Genomic DNA, 18,677 nt, shown 5'->3' on the forward strand with positions numbered 1-18,677 from the left:
TGGAGACGTCAGACGCACATACACTGTGGTAAATCACAGATTTAGTTCAAAATGAGTAAAGATGAAAGGATCAGAAGAGCTTTATAAACCATATTGATATCAGCCTTTGCACTTTCAACATTTATTGCCAAAGAAAAATCGATATCAAAATAGGCTACATATAATTATATATTAAGCCAGTGTCATAAAGGCTTTTATCCAGCAGAGGGCGATGAAAACTCAATGAAGTGGCCGACCAAAAAGGTTCAATTTGAGTAAAGATTGACTACTTAAAATTCACTGGTTTGATGCGCGATAAATCAAACACATCTGATGAGTTGTGTAGCATTGCTCTTATTATAGGACCCTAACGTAGCCAAGTGTGTGATGAAAATGAAATGAAACATCTTTAAATGATTTCATAAGAGTTAAAATATATACAGCAAGACAATTTCTCATCAAGCAATTCCTGATTTTTAAATCAGTGAATCAAACAGGGGTTGGATTTAAATAGCTCAACGTTCCAAGTTGACTTGGAAACAGAAGCCCTGATTGGTTCGTGGAAAAGCAGCCAACGTCCAATGAGAGGCCATCACCAAGATGCCGTCCCACCAATGAGAGCAGAGGAACGGCGGGCACAGTTTACAGTTATTGTCACTAGGGGGTAGTTTTCCTCTCTGCAGAGAGCAGTACAACACAATAAATGACTTTATTTACACGCACGCACGCACGCACTCACACGCACAAACACAATAAATGACTTTATTTACACGCACGCGCACTCAATCCCACTGACTGTTCAGTGCTTATGAATGAGACTGCGAGATGTGCATGAATACACTCGTTTTATAAGAACGGTCACTAATGAAATTTACAAGGTGCGTGTTTCCTTGGCAACCATTGACACGTCCTTGATGTGTCATTCTTCTAATATCAGACACAGTCTAGTGTGTTATTTTCCCACAATTGCACAGGTGTTGCAACACCATGTGGTTCAAAGCCTGTATGTGACTCGTTTTATTTGTGAAACACAAAAGATGATATTTTGAGAAGTGCCTCCGTGGTTTTATGTTCATACAGTGAAAGTCAATGGAGGCCAATATTGTTTGGTTAGCGACATTCTTCAAAATATCCTCTTTTGTGTTCTGCAGAAGAAAGAAAGTCACTTGTGTTTGGAATCACACGAGGGCGAGTAAATGAAATCATTTTATTTTTGGCTCACCTACCCCTTTAATAGATGGTTTCTGTGCAAAAGATTATTGTAGATGGGTCCAAACGGAAATGTAATTTTTTGTATTTCAAAATTAAAATGACTCAATTCCTAGGTATTTAAATCGTAATCTGGGTGAGGCTTTCGGTTTATAAATCATAATACCTGAACAGATCTATGAAATAAGACAAACGTGTTTAACCGCTTGATCAGTTAAATATCACTGACCTCATAAACTCGCAGAAATCAAACAATGACATCATGAGCCAGAAGAAACCTGTGGACCTCGGAGTAGAAGGTGTTAACGAGACAAATCACACTAAAAAGACCATTTTACCATCATTTCCTCATCCTATCAGAATTCCAGAGCTCAAGGCCTCGATGTTAATATTTATGATTAACAGAAAACTACTGTATGCCACTAATGTCAAATAAATGAGAAACTGTGAATGTTTGCCAATTAGACCCTTAATCAGGATTAAAGCCAAGACAACAATATACTGCTCCATGGGCAGTAATTACATCAAGAACAAATTACCATGCAATGGCATTGCGTTTGTTTGGTTTGCTACTTTGTTACATATGCATACAAATAAATGTGTGAAAACAATGACATTTATTTTCAGATGATCAGATAAATGGTAATTGTATTGTTGTATTTAAAGGGACAGTTCACCCAAAAATGTCAATACTGTCAGGAATTACTCACTCTCTAGTTGTTCCAATTTCCTTGTTCTGATGAACACAACGAAAGATATTTGGAAAAATGTTAGCAACTGAGATTTCTGGGGCATCATTGACTACCATAGTAGGAAAATAATAGTACTTTTTGTTCTGTTGGACACAAAATGAGATGTTTTGAAGAATTTAGGCCAGCAAACAGTTCTGGGGCACCTTTGACTAGCATTTCAATTTTTCCTTCTATGGTAGTCAATGATGTCCCAGAATGTCAGTTGCGAACATTTTCCCAAATATCTTTCTTTGTGTTCAACCAAAGAAATGTATACAGGTTTGGAACAACTAGACAGTGAGTAATTCATGACAGAATTTGCATTTTTTTGCTGAACTATCCCTTTAACTATACAATAAAATTAAAAAGGGAGTCGAAATATTTCTTTGTTGTACAAGCTTTATTTACATGCACCTTGTTTTGCACTCTCTAATTTACATGATCCAAAATGGAAATACACAGGTAAAGTCAAGCAAACATCTATTGCTAACATATGGCTAATTGGGGTGCGAGTTAGTACCTATATTTTGTTTTAACCAATTTAAGTGATGTTCTTTCTTTAAGGCTGAAATTCATTTAGGATCGAGTTAAATTTCAACACTTATTTTGAAAAGGTGATACTGTGTAAGCCGTCCAACTCCAACAAAACAATAACATTACATGTGGTGATTTCCCAAGCTAAAAAATAAAGCAACTAAAGCATTACACTGAGAAGGGATAACATAATTTACGGAAAAGAAAGATAAACACAATCAGCTTTTTATAGTCATCTTCTGACTCCAGCTGATTATAAAAAGCAGATTATAAAAATCAGTGCTTATGAAAACGTCTTCCTTTAACAAACATACATTCAACTGTGATGTTAAAATAACATTACTGAGACCTCAGCAAGTATAAAAAAGAACTCCTGTCTCTGAATGGCACTATTAATATGTAAAACAAAATAGTGAAATTGTTCATCAGCCTCACATTTGGTTGTCTGGCATTTTCAAGAGAATCTGGTGAAATACAGTACATTACAGGTGCCTTCTGAAGATAAGGTTACAATTCTACAATGGGGCTGCACTTCATTTTCAAATAATGCTTCAAACATATTGCCATCACAGATGAAACAGCTATCTGCTAGCATCTTTTACGTATGAATGACCTGACGCAATTTAGCACCAAACACTTTCTTAGCTTGCTTTCTTGCTACAAATACGCAAACATCAAGTAGTCCTTATTTTATCAGTTTTCCAGTATATCTAGATCTCTATAACAAAACTCAATATATGTGCATACACTGTATATGTACACAAACGCAAGGGCCACGTTCATGAAACAAGAGCAGAACGACTTGCACCGACATTTATAAAACCATTCTTACATAAACTGTTGCATGCATGCGTGTTTATCCATATACAGCATACATACACAAACACTTCCAGCATCCAATGCAACAGTCTTACAAACCATATACACATTATACGCAAGAATGGTCTCATAAAGAAATTGCAAAAATTCATGCAAATTTCACAGAACCGCAAAAATTTGTTCGTGAAAGCATTCGTAACACCACTGCAAGCAATCCGCGCAGAAGTTTGCATTTCATGAACGAGGCCCTATATTTGTGAGGAGTATAAATATATAGCTTATCATATTTCTAAAACGTCGGAAGTCAACGTGGTTTAGAGGTGAGGGCGATGCTCGTATCGAGCAGGACAAACGCGCACAGAGCTTGCGTTGGGAACTTCGTGGAAAACACTGACAAACTAGCTTCATACAGCAGAACATTAAATACATAGCTTATCATCATATCATTATTCACTTTTCCATAAAAGGATCAAGGATACATCAGGATCACTGGTTTCACAAAACACAACCCCCTTCCCTTTTCCAGTTTCACAAAAAGATAATTGGATATAGAGCCACTTCCCGTTGCCATTGGAAAACATTCTTGAGAATTTGTGTTGTAAACAGGCCATTGATGAAATTGTCCTGAGGACCGGTTTGGCAAAAGGCAAGTGTTTGTTTCAACGTGAGGACTAGAAACCTCTACCACGGCTACAACAACTCACGACAAAGCACCTACGTACTACGTACTGAATTTACACTGTATTAGAGAATGAAAATCCATTCATTTCTTTAAGGGTGTTCACAGGGACACGGTGCAAAACGCGGGGATTGGCAAACGTGGCATTCTAATACGAAGTGGTGGTGCCATTCTACAATATAGGTTTATGGGGTCGTTTCTAAGGTGGACTAATGGTCAAGCCTTCATAAAAAGACATCCTTCTCTCTAAGTTACTCCTTGAGCAGCTGAGTTCAATACTTTCTTATTAGCGATGAGATAAAACTGATAAAATCGGATGAAACTCTATATACGTCCATCAAACAAGCATCCTTTATGACAATACAAAACATACAGTCACAAAATATAACCCCGCCAACTGGACGAGTCATTGAAGATGACTCTGACTCATTCCAATAGATGTCAAATAGCTTTCTACAACAATGTACAGTTGTTTACAGTGGACAGTTGGCAAAAATGCTGCGTTCTGGCCCGTCCGTATACATTCCTGGGGCTTATAAACCTGGTACCCAGCTTTGTGCAGAGGTTTGTTTGGTATTGGAGAAGCTATCTGAAGTCAGGATAGCATTCTGAGAAGAGATGAGATGCGAATCAAAGCTGAACTCCAGGCCTTCGGCGTCCATCAGATCATTGCGGATGATGGCGTCCATATCGCAATCGAGACTGCCGCTTAACGCTTCCAGATCCAAGTCAGAAGGGAATCGGTCCTGAGTCGCCGACTGAACGCTGGTCACGCTGCCGTTAAGACCTGCCAACAACGCATCCGAGTTGAGCTGCATAGATGTGCTTCTGAAGGGAGACTGTTGGAGATGTTGCTTCGTCAGGCTTTGGTAGTCGGCCTCGCAGCTGCTCAGCCGCCATCCAGATGGCGACGCCTTCTTGTGCCCCGTTTGTCCACCGGGCCCAGCCTGGTTGGACATCATGGGGTCATTACGCAGCAACAGGGCACTGCGACAGGAATTCTGAGAGGGAAGGGAGGCACTGGCCTGAGACATTAGCGGATCAGAATGGGTAAGAAGGACATCGGTGCGACCGTGAGACTCACAGCTGAGCAAGTCCTGCAGACTTTGCTCACTAAAGAGGGAACCGCAGGAGAACGTAGCCTGCTTGTTCTCCTGGATGGTTTGCATTGGAGACTGCCTCAGGCCAGTGACGGACGGAGGACTGAACATGGAGTTAGAGCCATAGCTGCCGGACGGAATTGCCAGACTGCTCCCAGAGCAGCTGAAGGTAAACACTGGGCTTTCCTGTAGGTTCTCATCTTGACCTGGAGACTGGGAAGCCGTCAAGCTGATGTTATCTAGAAGGTCGTCCATTACGTTGTCAGAGAGGCCGTCGTTGAGGTTCATGGTTTCCGCAAGGTCAGCCAGCCGGGGCAGCTCGGTCAGGCCGGTGGACGGAGACATACTACTGGGGCTGGAGTACAGCATGGGAGAAAGCTGAGAGTCGTCATCGGGAACTTCGTCCACCTCGAGGTTAGCCAGAATTGGGGAAAGGCGTCCGCTTAAGGTGCTGGCGTTGGAATTGGTACGAGAACGGAAGTCTGTCCAGGCGTCGAGCTCGTCGCTGCTACGGGATGTCGGGCTGCCAGTCCATTTGGACAGGCTTGAGGAACTCTCTGAGCTTCCGTCCTGAGTGGCCTGCAGAGCGGCCTTCTTTTTGGCGGCACGGCCACGGGCGCTCTTGATGAGCTTGTTACTGTTGTCCATGGAAACGGCACGTCTTCGTGGAGCTTTGCCCCCTTTCCCACCATCTGGGTTGACCATCCACCATGAACTCTTTCCCGTTCCTTCATTCTGGACCCGGACAAAGCGACTATGGAGAGACAGGTTATGTCGAATCGAGTTCTGTGAACAGAGAGAAGCAGATGGTGAGCTGTGCATCACGACATATGCTTGAAAAAAAAAAATCACACGGTTCTTTTGACAGTTCCCTGCATATCTTACACGTGGCTTTTGGGAAGAACAAACCAATGTTCAAGACTCATATTCATTTTCATCACATGATCTTGGAGGAACAATGCTACGGTGACTTGATTGCTTTTGCCAGAGATTGATAAGTCATGTGACCGACATAGTATATGTGATTGGGTGAACAAGAGACACAGGCTTTTGGTGTTGTGCCTCTAAACAAAGCACTTAATTCTAGATGCCACCATAGATGCTAGGGCCTTGCTATGCAAATGCTAAGGTGCAGACTTATTTAAATCCATAAATACCAAATAAAATTTCTTTAGTACATCCTTTTGGCACATGTATACTCATTTCATGTGTTCCTTGAATACTTAACCCATGACCAAGGCACTGCTAGCAATAAGCAGACGTGTACAGATGATGGGAAAATCTAAAGAAAACACTTCCTCCCAGCAGAGTAAAATTCTTTGCATCTAACTTGATTAAAAATCCACACGCAGAGAAAGCTAAAGGATTTATGTTGAGTTCCTGAATCATGTAGAAAGTTTAGCAGCGCAGTGCAGTGGATCTGCATTAATGTGCACTGCGGTACAGAGAGTACAGCAATCCATAATGCAGTATCTGGAGATGTGAGAAAATTCACAACATTTGTGAAACGTGGTTTTCCTCTTTGGTAAAAAGACAAGAAGTCTGAGATTAAAAATGGTGTGCACTAAAGATACATCAGGGAGAAGTCTGGACTCTTTACAGCGGTGTCCTGTGAGCATCTCCATGCTGGTCTTTGAACTTCTCAAAGAGTGAACGGGCTGACCTCATTACACTTGCATTAAAGCTCATTACTTGATTTCATCTTTAGGACATTTTTTCCTCTCTGAAAAGAACATCTATCCTAATTCGTTGTTCAAGTACGCAAGCCTGTTTTGCTTTGTTAAACTGACTAACCGAATTGATTGGATTGAGAATCTAATCTAAGACACAGATGGTTTGTTGACATTCATAGCTACATTGATAACAAACAGATCAAAGAACTAGGCTTACCATAAAAGAGTTTCCTTGGTCGGTTACAGTAGAGAAAACCAAAGCATTGAGAATTGTTTTTTTGAGAATTATTCGTGGGTGAGGCTTAACAGGAAATCAAGAAAGTAGTCACACTTGACTTTGACTATGATCAGTATCATTTCACTTCAGCTACAATCATACTCCATCATCAAGGTTAAAAAACCTGCCCGAGGGCCCAACTGTAATAAAAATACAATCTGATGGTAAACCTGCAGGTTTTGTGCAGAAGAGCTTCATGTGCATCTGTATGGAATACACATTTATTTTCTTTATTTTGTAGTTTATCATCTATAAATAATCAAATCTAAGAATTGCATATGCACAAAATGGGCATGGAATGTGCATACACAATTCTCCACATAAATATCAGGATTTATAACAAATAAACTTATGGTAAATATATACACACTGTACAGACACCCCTGACTGTGCAATATACTCGACCCAAGATCATCACCAGATCAAAAAACAAATCTGTCCTGAAACGATAACAAAAATCTGCAAACGCTACCAAATGTTTTAATAATATATATTTAAATTAGTACTACGATAAGGGGTTAATTATCATATTTTTCAAGACACTTCTTTACATTCACCCCTTAGTAACGCACGTCATTGGAAAGAGCGTGTCCATCACTGAAATACAAATATAACAGCTGAAATAAGCGTTTGCATCCAGTCCCTTCCAGAGAGATGCGCTGCTCACAACAGATCTGCAGCCGTGCCAGTTTACACACAATGCCGTACCTCAGAGTCAATCAGCAAAGCTCTTCACACGCTGCTACACACTGACCTACATAGTTTCCAGTCAGCTGATTGATGCTTGTGCTCAAGCCACGAGCCAATGGGAAGTGGAGGTGGGGACCAAACAGCCAATAGCGACACGGACACTGAAGTCATCCACTTGATTTTTATTTTTTGTCATTCCGAGGCAGGCAGATGCGAGACGTGCAGAGCGGCTTTATCTGCACAGAGCGTGCATGATTGTACCTGCAATCTGGAGGGACATTTTTACAGCATCCAATCTGTGTAGCAGTGCTTTAGCAATAAGCAAGGAGGAATTATTTATACAATTGCATTTGGCAACCGATAGGACTGCTTTAAATACAATATTAGAAAACAATGCATACGCATGAACTAATAAAACATGGTGGCTCATAAATTGATCCTGTGCACGGTGCTAAATATACGGTCATGAGTTCAATTTCCAGGAGCACACAATCTGACAAATGTACACAGTTTCTCGAATGCAAGAGCATTCATTAGGCTTGATTCTTTGTTGGATAAATGGCTTTTTCCCTGAAATCAAGCAGGGAAGAGAAAAGCAGGCCTTTCTACATTTGCGTCAAAACGATAAATAGAATTTTATTTTATAGAAGCTTTGTTGCCAGATAACTTTCAATCAATGAAGACATGAAAGTTTCTGTTATTGTCATAAGTCTACTTGTTAGAAATGGCATGATAAAGAGATGATTAACTCTGGGCTCCATGCTGGCAGTCATATTCCACATATGAAACTCGAATATACCTTCTAAAATGATGAGCGATTTAAAAGATGAGGTGTATGACAGCATCTTCGCTGACTTTATATGCCATACATACCACCTTTGCGAAGTATATTGCATCACCATGTACTGATCCATTAAACCACACATCACCCTTTTATCATCAGTAGCTTTTTACCTCCGTCATCCTGTGCAAATGCAAATGCAAACCGTTTTTATTATAAGGTCACAGAACACAAATGCAAGGGTGGGGATTAGTCTGACGTGCCCTTGACAACCTAAAAAAAAGCGATGCAGTGTTAAGAGATGAACACATCTACGTGACCTGACATACCTTCCATCCCGCAGAGCTGTTGCTGTCACCTTTGTCCTTGAAGTATGGCACATTTCGGACCATCCAATCATAGATCTGGGCCAACGTCAGTCTCTTCTCGGGCGAGCTCTCGATGGCTTGCGTGATGAGGTCTGCGTAGGAATAGTTTCCCCAGGCGTTTCTGCGGGCAGATGATTTTCTGACCTGCTGAGGAACCAGACCACCGGTGCCGGAGTCACCGCAGGCAGAGGTCAGCGCCTGCTGGGAAGAGATTGGAGCCCCGTTCGCGTCTCTAGAGTTGATAGCAACATTGGTTAGTACGACAGGGGTAGCAGTGCTCTGGTGCTCGTGGGCTTCAGTGTTGGCTGACTTTGACGCGTCCGTAATGTCACCAGACGCACGAGCTTCAATGCCATTTTCATCCTCCTCCTCCTCCTCCTCAGGAATGATGCCCACCTCGGCCGGTTCCGCTTTCCCCGCATTGGACTCGGGTCTGGGCGGAGGCCACGTGCAAGATCTCGGCCTTTTTTTGGGCTCGAAATCAGGGTCTATGTCGTCCACATCATAGGGGTTCTCCTCAAAAGACGCATCTGCCATATTTCCTGGACTCTTTGAAATGATGTACGGACGGCTTTTGTGAACACAGTAGCTGCGTCTTCATGCATGCCATTAATGGGTCAGAACCACAGTCCACATTTCAGCACGGGACACTGCTAAAACATCCGAGTTGCTGCTTCTTAAAAATATTTTCAAACGCATTCACATGCATTATGTATGTCCACGTACAGCATTCATATCGCGCTTCCATTTGGCTAGTTAGAATGATCTATCCTTCTCGGTGATACTTTAAGCCTCGCAATCTCGAGAAATACGAACATGAATATGCAAACCCGCCTCGCAAGTCTCGATTTTACCACAGATCAACCCAGCAAATGCAGCTTCCGCGGTTTAAAGCGACACGAATGTAACACGTCAAGCGTCAGAATTTGTTACATCGCGGTGCGAACGTGATACAGTGTAACATTACATCATCTGCATTGTTTCAAAACAGCTGCCATCTTACTATCTTTTTAAAGCGATCGGAAAGGCTGCTCGCCGAGAAACCGTCCACAAACGATCGTGCCATACCTCTGGAGGCTTTATTCATGCAAATGAACGCGATTGAGTCCTGATCGAGCCCTCGTTTTCCCCGATAAACCTCCACGATCGCGCGTCCATGTCGGAGCAGGACGCTGCGTCCCGCATCCCGGGCGATCCTGCACTGAAGCCCCGGCAACGCTCGACTCGACAGCGAGAAGTCCGCTGCAAACTAACCAGAAGAGAACCACAAAAGATGATCTGCCCCCTGGAAACAGTCGGAGGAATTGCTACTTTTAAAGGACACTCGTGTGACCCCGCACTTACAGAGAGATGCCATCACAAGTGCTCTCCTCCTGACCTGCATAGATGTCGTTTAACAAAAACAAAAGACATTTTGATTTTTAAATGCAAAATCAATTGACAAGATCTGTCAAAAATGCTCACACTTTCCATTAAATCAAAAGAGCAAAACAACTCGATTGTGTTTTGCATCAAAATTTAATCCGGGTTTGTTTCTTTTTATGACAATAAAACCGTCTTTCTCTTTAACACCGTATTGTAATATACGCGGTATACCCATGGCAGAATCATTATAATAAAAAAATTGACTGCGATCATCGTTCAAATGTGTCGTGTTCCTTCTTGAGCATCAGTAAATGTTTGCAGATTTTCTAATAGTCGTGAGTCTCTCAATTGGGAATCTCAATGGACGGGGACGGGGGGGGTTCAAATATGCAAAAGATGCTGGAAAAACAAAAACTGGGCAGGACTTGAAAGATTTTTCTGAAGACCAATGGACAATTTTATAGTTTACAAGCAAGAGACTCACAAACAACGTGTAATAATAATTTAGTTAAACAGACAGTAATAACAATCATGGGTGTGCAAACATTTATGTTTGGAAATTATTAAAAGCCTTGTCTGTGAAACCGGGCCATAAAGTTTTAGCACACTTCCAAACACACAGAGCAAAGGATCATTATGTAGGGTCCTTTTTGAGTTGTGCGTCAACATTTTTAACACATTTAGGGTTTGTTCGACAACGTTAAGGATAAGCAAGACTATTAGTGACGCTTACCTTAAAAAACATCCCTAATAATTGACCCCCGCTTTCTCTCGGGTATTCTGAAAGGTCCAAGCATTTCCCCTTCATGAATCTAAATATAAATAACTCATATTCTCATGACACATCTTACAGACAGACACACAAAACACATTAAAAAAATAATAAGACAACCATCAGGTACCAAGCATCTTAACTCTGAAAAAGAAAACATCAGAGCAAAGCTGTCGTTGAAATTTAATGCAGACATTATTTTTAAATAGATCTTTTCACCTTCTCACCTGCTTAACCATTATGGAGGTGTCAATCAAATATTTCAGAACAACAATGTAAAAGGTCTTATTTTAAAATACATCTTCGGCAAACCCTGAGAACCCTCCAACATCCCTAAAACGAGTCTCAGAAGAGAAGCTTGTTCTTATTGTGCGTTTATAAAGTGCAGCAGCATAACAGAGTTCTGGTTCAAATACAATCTGAATCAAATCAAATGGAGTTGATCCCAACACCTCACGAGTCCTGTGATAGCTGAGATGGCCGCCGTGCGTGGAGTGGATAATGATAAAAGCTACTTAGAGCTCCTATCCCCCGCGAGCCAGTACTCCTCCGTCTGCATCTCAGTAAGGCGAGACAATGTTCTCTGGAAGGCAAACACCTCCTCCTCACCCGTGAAGATGGCCAGCGAGCTGCCTGCATCCTGAGCCATTAACACACATAATCAAATCACTGCTGTCTGTGAACGTGCACACATCCATCAAAATTCATCTATGAGTCATGTCTTAAGAGCACTGGTGAATGTCTTACTTATGAAACGTTACCAGAGCAAATGTGTAAAACCATTTTCACAGAAACTCATTCTGCTCATGTTTCGAACACAAAGTGAATATACTGAAAAAAAACACGCTTGAATATTCGCAGAAAAATGTCACTTTTAAAATAAATAAACAGCGTGACTAACATCTCAGCTTTATTATAAAAATGCTATGGTAACCTGAGAATTGAATTACCCTTGAAATGCCCAGATCATCCAGCAGCACGTGTGTGTCGTGATGATCGCCGTGATGGTCGTCTTCAACAAACAGCTCATCTAACGGAGCTTCCGCTTGCAGCACCACTCGAACCTGCGCAAAAAACGCACTCAGTACCTTCTAACAGAGCATAAACTCACAAGCATATTGTTATTTACCTTGTGCTCGTAAAGTGCGTCAATAAGGGTTATAAAGCGCCTGGCCTGTGTCTTCTTATTTAAAGTGAGCAGAGGAATGTTACGAATGAACACCGTGTCAAACACAGAGGAGATCTCCAGGTAGTCACTGGCTCCTTTGGGCTAACAAAAACACATCTCAGTAAAAACTTATTCGAAGATCCAGTTGTTGTTTTTATTTACCACAGAACATGGCAGACAGAAATACTGGTGTGTCCGAATTGAGGTAAATAGATAACAAAAGCTACCCAGGGCATTAGAAAGATAGAACTAATGGTCAGTCATTACCCGGTCACAGAGCTCTTCAAATGTGCAGTCGACTATGGTCCCACAAGCCTTGTGAAGCGTCAGTGTCCTGCCATGAACCTTCAGAGATCTGGGCCGAGTAACTACGAAAAACAGAGTGAATCTGAATCACGTTACCCAGAATGCAGAATGGACCACAATAACATTTAAAGCAAAGAAAAATCTTTTTTATTCAATCTAGTAAAAATGACTTACTGTCATTCTGCTTGAAGGCCAGTTCATCAAACAGTTTGTCAAGTGTTGCATCAACATCAGGTTCACTGGAGCTAAATAAAGAAACGAGGAAAAATGTAACAAATCTTCCAAATTTTACATCGATGGGTTACTAGTTGAGCACTAGCATTGAATGTTTGTATGTTAAAATACTCGTTTTAAATGCGCATGCGGTGCTATATAAACATTGCTCTGTGTGTTAAGGCATTTCAAAGCGTCCCGCATACAGTAAATAAATGTCTTTTCTCACAGGTAGAAGAGTTTTCCCGCTGCAGGGCGATTTCTTCGCCGGTAATCTATTCCAGAATCCAGACGCAGCGTGAGGCAATAATGCTGTTTAACAGAGATTGAAGCACATTTCACAACAGGAAATAACATGCATTATCTCTGTTTTAATCTTATTATAAAAAGCACAATAATGTCATTTAACACGGAATCTAATGTGAATAACAACTGTTTCTCATGTCAGAAAATGCAGCTGACCTTCAACACAGCGATGAATGGCACAAAGTTCACCCTCTGTAATCCGTTTTTGTACAGATCTGCACAAGATATTATATTCAGCACAGACCAAGACTTACTAAAGCAAACAGCACATACTGTAAAACCGATGTGAGATCTCTCCTAGCAAAAAGACAAAAGATGCAACACTACCCAAAGGGTGAAGGTTTTCATTTGACTCTCACCAACTGGAGGTCGATTGGATGTGGCAACCACTACGACCCCGTTCAGAAAGAGATTCTCAAAGAGCTGCTTCAGAATCATGGCATCGGCGATATCAGTGACCTGCTCAACAGACAAAAATCTACAGTATATTGACGACTTCTCCCTTCAGACTTTGATTGTCATTGCACAGATTGAAAAGATAACAGCTGATCTCAAAACTGCTTGGATTAAAATCGTCCGGAGTGTAACATTCACCTGAAACTCATCAAAGCACAGCAGACAAGCCTCCTCGCTGATTTCTTCAGCCACCGGTGCTATAGGATCATACGCTTTTGCCATTTTACCCGCTTTTCTCTTGGGCAGACTCTGCTTGAGCCGATGAATTCCTGCACATGAACAGGCATGTCATGACATCATCACCACCACCTAATGTTTCACATCTAAACATACAGTAGATGATTCAACTAAACAAAAATTTCTGTGTAAACAAGAATCAAGAACTCACGTTTATGAACATCCAACATGAATCCATGGAAATGAACCCTTTTCTTCTTCGGAGTCTCTACATGATCGTAAAACATGTCCATAACCATCGTTTTCCCTGTACCTGCAAACCAGGAACAGTAATAAAACACAATGAGCAGATCGCTTCTGTAACAGCAGCACAATGGTTGACTAACACTCTTAAAAAACAAAAACATGATTTTGCAAAACTCACCAACATCACCGTATATGTAGTAACCTCTTGGCGGCTTTTGCCTGGAGAAAAACTGTTGAAATTGTAAATGAAACAATTAAACAAGATTTTAGTAACAAGTCTGATATTTCTTGGTGGCCACACAACTTTTTAAGTGCTTACCTTTGAGAAAATGAATGAGTGCTCATTGCTGTATCCTCGAATATCCTTTTGCATCTGATCCAGTTTTTCCATAACGGCCTTTTGATGCTGATCTTCCCGCAAAACTCCATCTCTGATCAGACTGTTGTAATGTGCCAGAGGTCCACTAAAACTGCTGTTTGGAGAAGTCGTTGAATTGGGCTCTTCAATAGTCTGAGACAGCACACCGGCAGCAAACTCTGCAAGACAGAATCGTATTTGAAAGTAAATAAAAGCACACAGGTTTTACAACTTCAGGCTCTCATCGCATGATGATTCAGATTATTTGCTAATAAAAACACCTGATTCAACTCAGCAACTTGTGTGTTGCTTTAAAGTACATGCTTATTCAGGGCAAACAGCAACATTCTTATTTGCGGTGTCAACAGTCATGATTGGATAAATACTGCAGCGTCAAACTGATTGAACAAAAGTAATGAGTGGCCACTTTAAATGACTGAATACCGCGTTGTTCCGCATCCGGAGAATTTTTTTGCCTTTTTGGCTCTTTTAAGCTTCCTAAGACATTACTTACTCAAATAAATAAAAAACTCAAATGATTGTTTACACGTCGCACAGAGTTTCTGTGACTGTGTGCACAGCTTGTGAAATGAGGCAAGCGCTGTTCAGTTTTTGATTAAGCGTCTGGCCGTATCATTCTACCCCTGCTTGTTTCACACTGCACACGTTTGGCACCGCAGGGTTAACCCTGTAAAAGCGGTGCTAACCCTGCTTCGGAGCAGGGTTTCATAACCCCGGGTAAAATTCGGGGATAACCCCGCTTCAAAATTACAAGTGTGAAACTTTGTTTACCCGGGGTTAAAAGCTGGGTTTAGAATGAAGATAACCTGGGGTTAAGCGCAGTGTGAAAAGCCCTTTTGTGTGTTTACTGTTTACATTTGAATCATTTTTGCTATAGCATACCAGTTAATAGCAGATCCATTGTGACCCCATGGAATGTTTCAAAAGCACTCAAGACTTAAATAATAACATACTCCGAGAATTCAAACCAAACTTATTGCAGTTAAATTAGTAACACACTTTAATATTTTAGCAAATGTCAAACCAACTTCGTATAAGAACAAACTCATCAATCTAAATTCTGAGTCTGTTACTAAGAGAATGTTACTAGAACAGAACTATTGTCAGTTTAGATCTTCCAAAAACATTAATAGCAATGTTATGTTATGAAGACAATAAATGTTATATCCATAAACATAGTTCTCGTATACTTTTATGTTTCTGTCAAACACACTGTGGCTTCTGACATCTCTTTAAGATGTCACTGTTCTGTAGAAATAATGTTACGTATCGCAAAGTTTAAATGTCATACAACATTTTCCTCAACATTAAATCGTAATATCTCACCTCTTCTCATACAGCTGGCAATATTAAGAAGAGCTGAATTTGACAAAAGCTTATTTTTCACCTGAAACTGAAGCGCAAGAGCCACCAAGGACGCCCTGCCGGCTGCCATGTTGATTCAAAGTGACAAAACTTTATTCATAGAGCGTGCGAACAGTTCGAGTGGGCGTGGCTATTACCCTGACGGAACTGGACGATTTAAATAAATCTGAAAATGACATCCGCGCTATGCTTACTTGTTTCAATTATGTTAATTGTATTGATACTATTCGTGTGTATCGCGGTTATCATGTTTACCTGATTAATCGTTTGCGATACATTTTCATGCAATTATTTTACATTTTACAATTCATTATGATGACTTATATTACATAACATTATATGTATTTTATCTTCTCTCTTCATTTTTTCTTTTTTATTTAGGTTATGTTGCCAAAACCCTATATAAACCATTGCTTACACACGCATACAGACATGCACACACTCATATGCACATTACATACATGTTAATGTAATGTGTGTGTTCATGTGTATGAAGGGTTTTAATTGCTGTCTCTGTGGGAAGGACAAAACGAAGAAAAAAATGGTACTGTTTTAATGAAGTGTTATGCTACATTCAATGATGACACAAAGCGATAGCTCAGCTCTGCTGCCTCCCTCTTCCTTTGACATTTTATTAGATTCATGGAAGAATGAATAAAAATGGAAAACAAACCTAGAATGCATTTTAAAACGTGATGGGAAGGAGTCCAGGTTCTGGGTGTCTGTTGCCATGACGACAGTGGACCTGTCTCCAAGTGCCTAAAGGCTGGGTGACTTAGCAGCATGATGCACATAGTAGCAAACTCTTCAGCTTCATGAGATGCTGAGCCATTCGCCTTACTCTACAGGAGATCTGAGCCACCTTCTGCACCTCTTATCATCCATCTTTGACACTCCATCCTTGACTGGAAGGTAAGGTGAGAATGTTGTTTCAGCCATGCTCATTGTATCTAATTATGTGTAATGCTTTTATTCTCAAAAGAGCAGGAGTCCGTGGCTGCTTAATGCTGAAAGCCTTGAGATGGATGTGTGTATCCATGGTAAAACCCCCTCCAATGGATGCTATAGACTAATGAGAGGACTGAAGCCTGTGTGACAACAACATTTTGGATTCAGTCTTCTTTGGATACTGAAAACATGTGTGTGTTGGGGGTGTTAGACTAAAGAATCATTTCTAAAGCTGAACCAAAAGGATGTGCCTTGTAAGTGCCTAGTAATGGATTTTTGTCATCTACGTCAAAAACCAAAAGAAAGAAACCAAAATACATCAATATAAAATTACATTTTGCAAAAGAAAGATTAAGATTTTACTTCAAGGACCAATGGGTTTGTATTGTTTGCAGTACAAATACCAACACAACAAATAACAACATAAAAATGCTTAATTGTTTTTACACAATTTTTATAGTACATTTCAAGTCATTTCAACGTATTTTTGTTCATTTCTTAAATGTTTTCTCCGCTTTAAAATATGTCACACGTTACAATGTAGATACGTTTGTTTTTTGGGGGGTGCAATATGAACCTATACATGCATGGGTTTCACCATCTCTAGATTTGATTACTGGCAGTTTTATCATTAACTTTTCCAGACCTATAAATCTCAATTTTAAGGTTTCTATTTATTCTATGGCCATAGTTCTCCCTACTCGAAAACTACAGTTAGAAGTCCGTAGCAAATTTTGACAGAGAAAGTACTAATGACCAGTAGCCTGTCATGTCAATTCTCTCTGTTTGTTGTCTCCAGATCTAACGTGAGCTCCTGTGGATTCAGCACAGAGGGCAAACAGCAGGCGTGAGATGCAATCAGCTTCATTGACCGACTCATTATTCCCCCGCCAGACGGGAAAGATAGCGGGACGGACCGCCACTTAATGGATTTCTAAAATCATTATCCAGAGGCTGTCCTGACATTGAAGGTTCTCAAGAAAAGGGAGTGAAACTGGGATTGAAGGTCAGCGTCTGATCAGGATTTATGGAGTTTTCTCACACGAGTGTCAGCGTTACAATTGCTCATTCCTGTTGTGGATTTGGACAAGCTACAGTGTTACCTAGAGCATGATAAAAATAATACAAATCATTGTGCCTAAATGTAATTCCGATGCGGTGTTCAGAATTGAGTCTCATCCAGTGAATTTTATGTATCGATCACATCGCAGTAAAACCGGTGAGTTTCATCTTCTAGTGTTCTTTCAAACATGAGCTGCATTCATATATTGTGTCAGTTATTGATTTAAACACTCGTTCGGCCAGAGTGGGTATCTTCTATCATAACCACATATTATGGCTGTATTGTAAAAAGCTCAGTTCTCCCACTGGCAGCCGAAGCCAAGAATGATGATGTCATGTCTGGCTACTTTCCCAGAATGCATCATTCCCGAGTCTGATATCAGTTCAGCAGCCCAGGATTGGGCAATGATCCCTCGTTCTGAGCTTACAGGTATCATGACCTGCCGGGTTTACATCTCAAATGTGTATTTCGACATCATTGACAGGGTTGGTGAAGATCCTGAATTTTTGTACTTTTATTGACATAATGGTATAAATCAAACAAATCTTCAACGTGGTCTTATACTTTTGGGCTCTACTGTGGATGACAAAATGTAAACGAGCAAAAAGTGTTTAACACGGATGAGTGCTGATAGTTAACATGTGACTTAACCTCTTATTTGATGGGGAAACACTGTCACTTTCCCTAAACTCTTCTCTTCTTCTCTTCACTAAACCCAGCTGAGTCACCAGAGATTGAAGCCTGTGGATTCACAGCGCTGTTCTGCAGTGATTCATCTCACAACCCCTCTGCCCAAAACCTTTCTACGGGTTTCATTCATGCAGACGGACCTTTGACCGAAGGAGGGCAAAATGAGAACTCTTGGTTTACATGTGGAGTTTTAGGGGGAGCACACAAAATGTTGTATATTATGCTACTTTTGGAAGAGAAAATGAAGGAGTACACTAGCACATACTGTAAGTGACATTAATGATATCTGACATTTACTGTAGGACACTAAACTCACATTTTCATCTGTAGACGCTTTCCATCCTCCTTCAACAAAGTCAAAGTTGTATCGGATCAAGAACGAA

At 40.7% G+C, this 18,677-nt stretch overlaps 2 protein-coding genes across 2 annotated transcripts; both read right to left on the minus strand.

Annotated features, from left to right (window-relative positions):
- Nucleotides 1–2,282: 2,282 nt before the first annotated feature.
- On the minus strand, nucleotides 2,283–10,548 carry foxo3a (forkhead box O3A). The gene is made up of 2 exons (XM_057343889.1): nucleotides 8,802–10,548; nucleotides 2,283–5,837 (listed from the first exon to the last, which is right to left on the minus strand). The coding sequence occupies exons 1-2, from the start codon at nucleotides 9,375–9,377 to the stop codon at nucleotides 4,485–4,487; spliced, it is 1,929 nt and encodes a 642-aa protein (XP_057199872.1). The 5' UTR covers nucleotides 9,378–10,548; the 3' UTR covers nucleotides 2,283–4,484.
- A 145-nt stretch (nucleotides 10,549–10,693) lies between these two features.
- On the minus strand, nucleotides 10,694–15,663 carry afg1la (AFG1 like ATPase a). The gene is made up of 13 exons (XM_057343891.1): nucleotides 15,555–15,663; nucleotides 14,169–14,386; nucleotides 14,028–14,079; nucleotides 13,815–13,916; nucleotides 13,565–13,695; nucleotides 13,330–13,429; nucleotides 13,127–13,185; nucleotides 12,894–12,976; nucleotides 12,626–12,696; nucleotides 12,413–12,513; nucleotides 12,107–12,247; nucleotides 11,928–12,041; nucleotides 10,694–11,617 (listed from the first exon to the last, which is right to left on the minus strand). The coding sequence occupies exons 1-13, from the start codon at nucleotides 15,661–15,663 to the stop codon at nucleotides 11,489–11,491; spliced, it is 1,410 nt and encodes a 469-aa protein (XP_057199874.1). The 3' UTR covers nucleotides 10,694–11,488.
- Between the last annotated feature and the right edge of the window lie 3,014 nt (nucleotides 15,664–18,677).

Source organism: Triplophysa rosa, linkage group LG10 (genome assembly GCF_024868665.1).
Source record: "Triplophysa rosa linkage group LG10, Trosa_1v2, whole genome shotgun sequence".
NCBI lineage: Eukaryota > Metazoa > Chordata > Actinopteri > Cypriniformes > Nemacheilidae > Triplophysa > Triplophysa rosa.